Below are 3,975 nucleotides of genomic sequence, written 5' to 3'. Positions count from 1 at the left end.
CGAGGTGTCCCGCGTGCTGCTGCTGCTGCTCCTGCAGCCGCCGCCCGCCAAGCTGCTCCCGGAGCACGCCCACACCCTGGAGAAGTACTCCTGGGAGGCTTTTGACAGCCAGGGCCAGGAGAGCAGCGGCCAGCTCCCCGAAGACCTCTTCCTGCTGCTCCAGTCCCTCGTCATGGCCGCCCACGAGAAGGACACGGAAGCCGTCAAGGCGCTGCAGGTGGAGATGTGGCCGCTGCTGAGCGCCGAGCAGAACCACCTGCTGCACCTCGTGCTGCAAGAAACCATCTCCCCCTCGGGACAGGGGATCGGATGACGCGCATTAGCCTGGTGACTGCCTGCTGCCAGACCTCAGGCGCCCGCCTCTGCATTTGGAGGGAAATAAAAGATATTGATCACCGCCGCCGTTCTATCCTTGTTAGCTTATTCCTCTTGCCACCATAGGAATCTAGTTGACTGAAAGTTACCTGTACCCCAAAGACTTCTTTCCATAATAGCGGGAGGAAAAAAGCAGGGTGATGAGATCGGAGCATAGCACACGGCTCGCTTCCCCAAAAACTGCAACATAAAAATGAGACTCCTTTTACCCCATTTCCCTTCCACCCAAGTCGCCTCACCCCATACCCCAATCTTTGTTTCATTATCAGGATTTTATTTTGCACTGCTGTCTAAATACTTAAGCTATGTGGGGTTTTTTTTTTATCATGACTAATTTCTTGATGCATTTTTATATCTATCTACTATCTATGTGATCACCCCATTTCTCCTGTTTTATCTACCCCATACATATTCATGGGAACCATTTGGTTTCATACATCGTTGTTGCTACAGCTCTAAATCTATGATAAAGCCATTCCAAAAGTCCTGACATGTGGTTTAGATTTACTTCATCTATAAAATGGGAATAATTTATCTACTTGTCAGGCTCCAGAAAGCAGAAACAGTTCTCCTACAGTTCCAAGATGTATTCATTCATTTGAATTTGACAGTGTACTTAGTATGCAAGTACGCTGGACAATGAGTCTACAGAGATCATTTACTCGGATAGCTGCAATGCAAATGTATCAGGTGCAATGTGGGGTTGGGGGATGTGGTTGGAGGGTCCAAGGCAAAGGTGTCAGGTGTGCATTGGAATTCACATGTATGCATCTATTCTGAGAGGTACCTATAATCCACAAATTATCATGACTGATTTCTTGGCGCATTTCTATATTTGTAGTAGGAATCTTTCTACAGCTCTTACATAACTCGACTATGTAAAATCAGCATGGTTTTTTGGTGTTGTGTGATCATGTATATGACCAAAAGTATGATGGCGTTCCATTTAAAAACTCTAAATTTTCAAGGCTTTTTCGTCTGGATGTTACATGCAAGCTGATTTGGCTGTGTGGTGTTTTTTGTTCTTGTTTTTTTTAATTCAAATTTATTTTATTTACAGTTTCAAGAGTGATAAGAATTCTTCAGAGTATACTCTCATTCTCAATCATTCAGCTTTGGGAAAATGCATCCCAAACCAATAAAAAATAATATTGAATATAAAGTGTAACTGAAAAATAAATTAAAAAGACCAGTTTGCAACAGTACTCGGACATAATAAGGAGAGAACCAAATTAAGTAAAAAGGAAATGTGTGAATAAAGTTGATATACACTGGCTGAAAAAAATTGAGTCTTAAATAATTTAAGAATAATGTATTTGTATATAAAACCAAGTTGTTAATAAAAATGAACTGGAAAACACTTGATAGACAATGGAAAACTAACATGTTGATATTTGATGTGCCTCAGGAAAAGCCCACCATTCAAAGAACAGAAGAAATAATCAGATTTAAAGCTGGAAATAAAAAGTTCCCGAGTTGATGAAAGACATATGCTTAAGAATGCATAAGTTAAAATGGGAACAAATTAGGAAGTAAAACTAAGAAGTAAAAGGATTAGAGAAATAAGGTAAGGGAAAAATAAGACTATTGATTATAACAGATTAAGCCAACAGAAGCAACAAAGATAAGTCACCATTACAAAAATCATATAAATTATAAGGAGGGGTAGCATGAAAAAAAATGCTTTCAGAATACAGAGAATCAGCAAAAAGGTAAAGGTGATTAGAGAAAAACATGTTATGGAGCTAGAAGTCAAATCCAGGCTTCTCTGACTTCAAAGTCTGCACCGTTGTCTTCTGCCCTTGGATACATGCACAACCACTCGCCTTCAACTTTCTTGCTACATTTAGCTTATTTTAATTCCCCGTTACACTCTAGACCACTATCTATTCAAATGACCAGAATATGTATACTCTATTGAGAATCACATGTCATTAAAGCCATTTCTGATGTATGATCTAATAGGAAAAGATATAAGCCTATGACTGAATAAGAAAGGTATGTATATGAGTTCACAGAACTCAGACCCTACCTAAAATCTGCTCCAGAATACAATGTAGCCTTTCATGGGGAAAATCTGGGAAGGAGTTCATCTATGACCTGCACACCAGGGAAGGCCTGTGGGGAGAAGGTAGAGTCCAGCGCAGCCTGCAATCCTTCGCTTGTAAAATGTAAACATCTCCCAGTCAGGAGAGACCATGGCCCTCAGGTCCTTTTCTTGTTTGTTTGTTAATGCTCACCCAAGGATATTTTTCCATTGATGTTTTAGGGAGAGTGGAAGAAAGAGGGAAAGACAGAGAGAAACATTGATGTGAGAGAAACACATCGATTGGTTGCCTCCTGCACACGCCAAGGTACATGCCCTTGACTGGAATTGAACCCAGGACCCTTTGGTCCACAGGCCGACACTCTATCCACTGAGCCAAACCAGCTAGGGCAGTCCTCAGGTCCTTGCATCCTCTGTTCTGAACAGGTAAACTCCATCCTTTGTGCTCTCCACCTCCTGACCTACTTCTAAACTTCTTAGCTGCAGACCCCTCAACTCATCTCATATTTTCTATATTCTGATGCCCTCCTCACATCTGCTAATTGGTACTAGACAAGCACTGACCCCCATCTTTCTTCCTCCATCAATTACTTAACTTATCTGTGTCTTAAGTTCCTCTTCTACAAAAAGAAAATAATAGTATGAATTTGGCTGTGGACCCTAGTGACTTTGGGTATCATCATATTTTCTTGAGTTGGAATAAGAACCTTGTTAAACTGTCAATAACCACAAAAATGCAATAATCAAAAATTAAACAAAAGAGAATAGGTAATAGCATTAAATTTGGCATCTAAACTATTGACTCAAATAATCAACAGGAGCTATAAGTTTCCAACATTAAATCATGGACCAGGATCTTGCTTCAGAATGAACTGAAAAACAGTTAAACATTCAGTGGTCTCATAAGCTCCAAGTGATGCTGTGGATAATCCTAATCATCATATTGTCCAAAGTAGTAGATTTGGCTTTTCCACTTACTTGCTCTCGTGGTCAAATATAGGGGTGGGCAAAAGTGGTTTTACAGTTGTGAGTGCATGAAACACAGTTTATTTATTAATTATTGTATTATTTATTTGTTACTATTATTGTTTTTATTTCATATCCTTTCTTATTACTTAACCTTAGGGTAATAAGGGCTGTTTATTTAACCTACTTTTGCCCACCCCTGTATCTGCCATTTATTCCACCAGTTTCCCTATCTGTGCCATAGGCCAGTGTCACTTTATGTAATGTCCCCAAGAGACCTCTGGAGGGCGGCAGAGGGAAGGATGTCAAGAGCTGTGGTACATAAACCAACTGGAAAGACAAATTGTAGTCTATTATACTACTATAGGCATGAAATCTTCAAATCAAATAAAATCTGCAAATTTGTCCCCCACCGACAAGACATCTGGACTAAGGTCATTGTGTTGAAGGTCTACTTTGCTCTACTAGTGTAGACTCCATCTTTCTGTTCTCTAGAAATGTCTTTGGTCTTGAACCCAATCTTTTTCTGTACCCTGAGCTGTGGGGCTATTTTCAGTATCAACAGGAAGAGACCTGCCCCAGCAACA

The 3,975-nt window shown here is 40.4% G+C and overlaps 1 protein-coding gene across 1 annotated transcript in view; it reads left to right on the top strand.

Annotated features, from left to right (window-relative positions):
• LOC102772440 (factor VIII intron 22 protein-like) overlaps nucleotides 1–401 on the top strand; it is a 1,225-nt gene extending 824 nt beyond the window's left edge. Inside the window, exon 2 of the mRNA XM_006773714.2 lies at nucleotides 5–401. Within this exon, the coding sequence (XP_006773777.1) occupies nucleotides 5–313 (309 nt within the window). The 3' untranslated portion in view covers nucleotides 314–401. The remainder of the gene's footprint in view (nucleotides 1–4) is intronic.
• Nucleotides 402–3,975: the final 3,574 nt, after the last annotated feature.

Source organism: Myotis davidii, unplaced genomic scaffold, assembly GCF_000327345.1.
Source record: "Myotis davidii unplaced genomic scaffold, ASM32734v1 scaffold546, whole genome shotgun sequence".
Taxonomy (NCBI): Eukaryota; Metazoa; Chordata; class Mammalia; order Chiroptera; family Vespertilionidae; genus Myotis; species Myotis davidii.
Note: the sequence above shows the minus strand (reverse complement) of the source record. Positions and strands in the feature narration are given on the sequence as shown.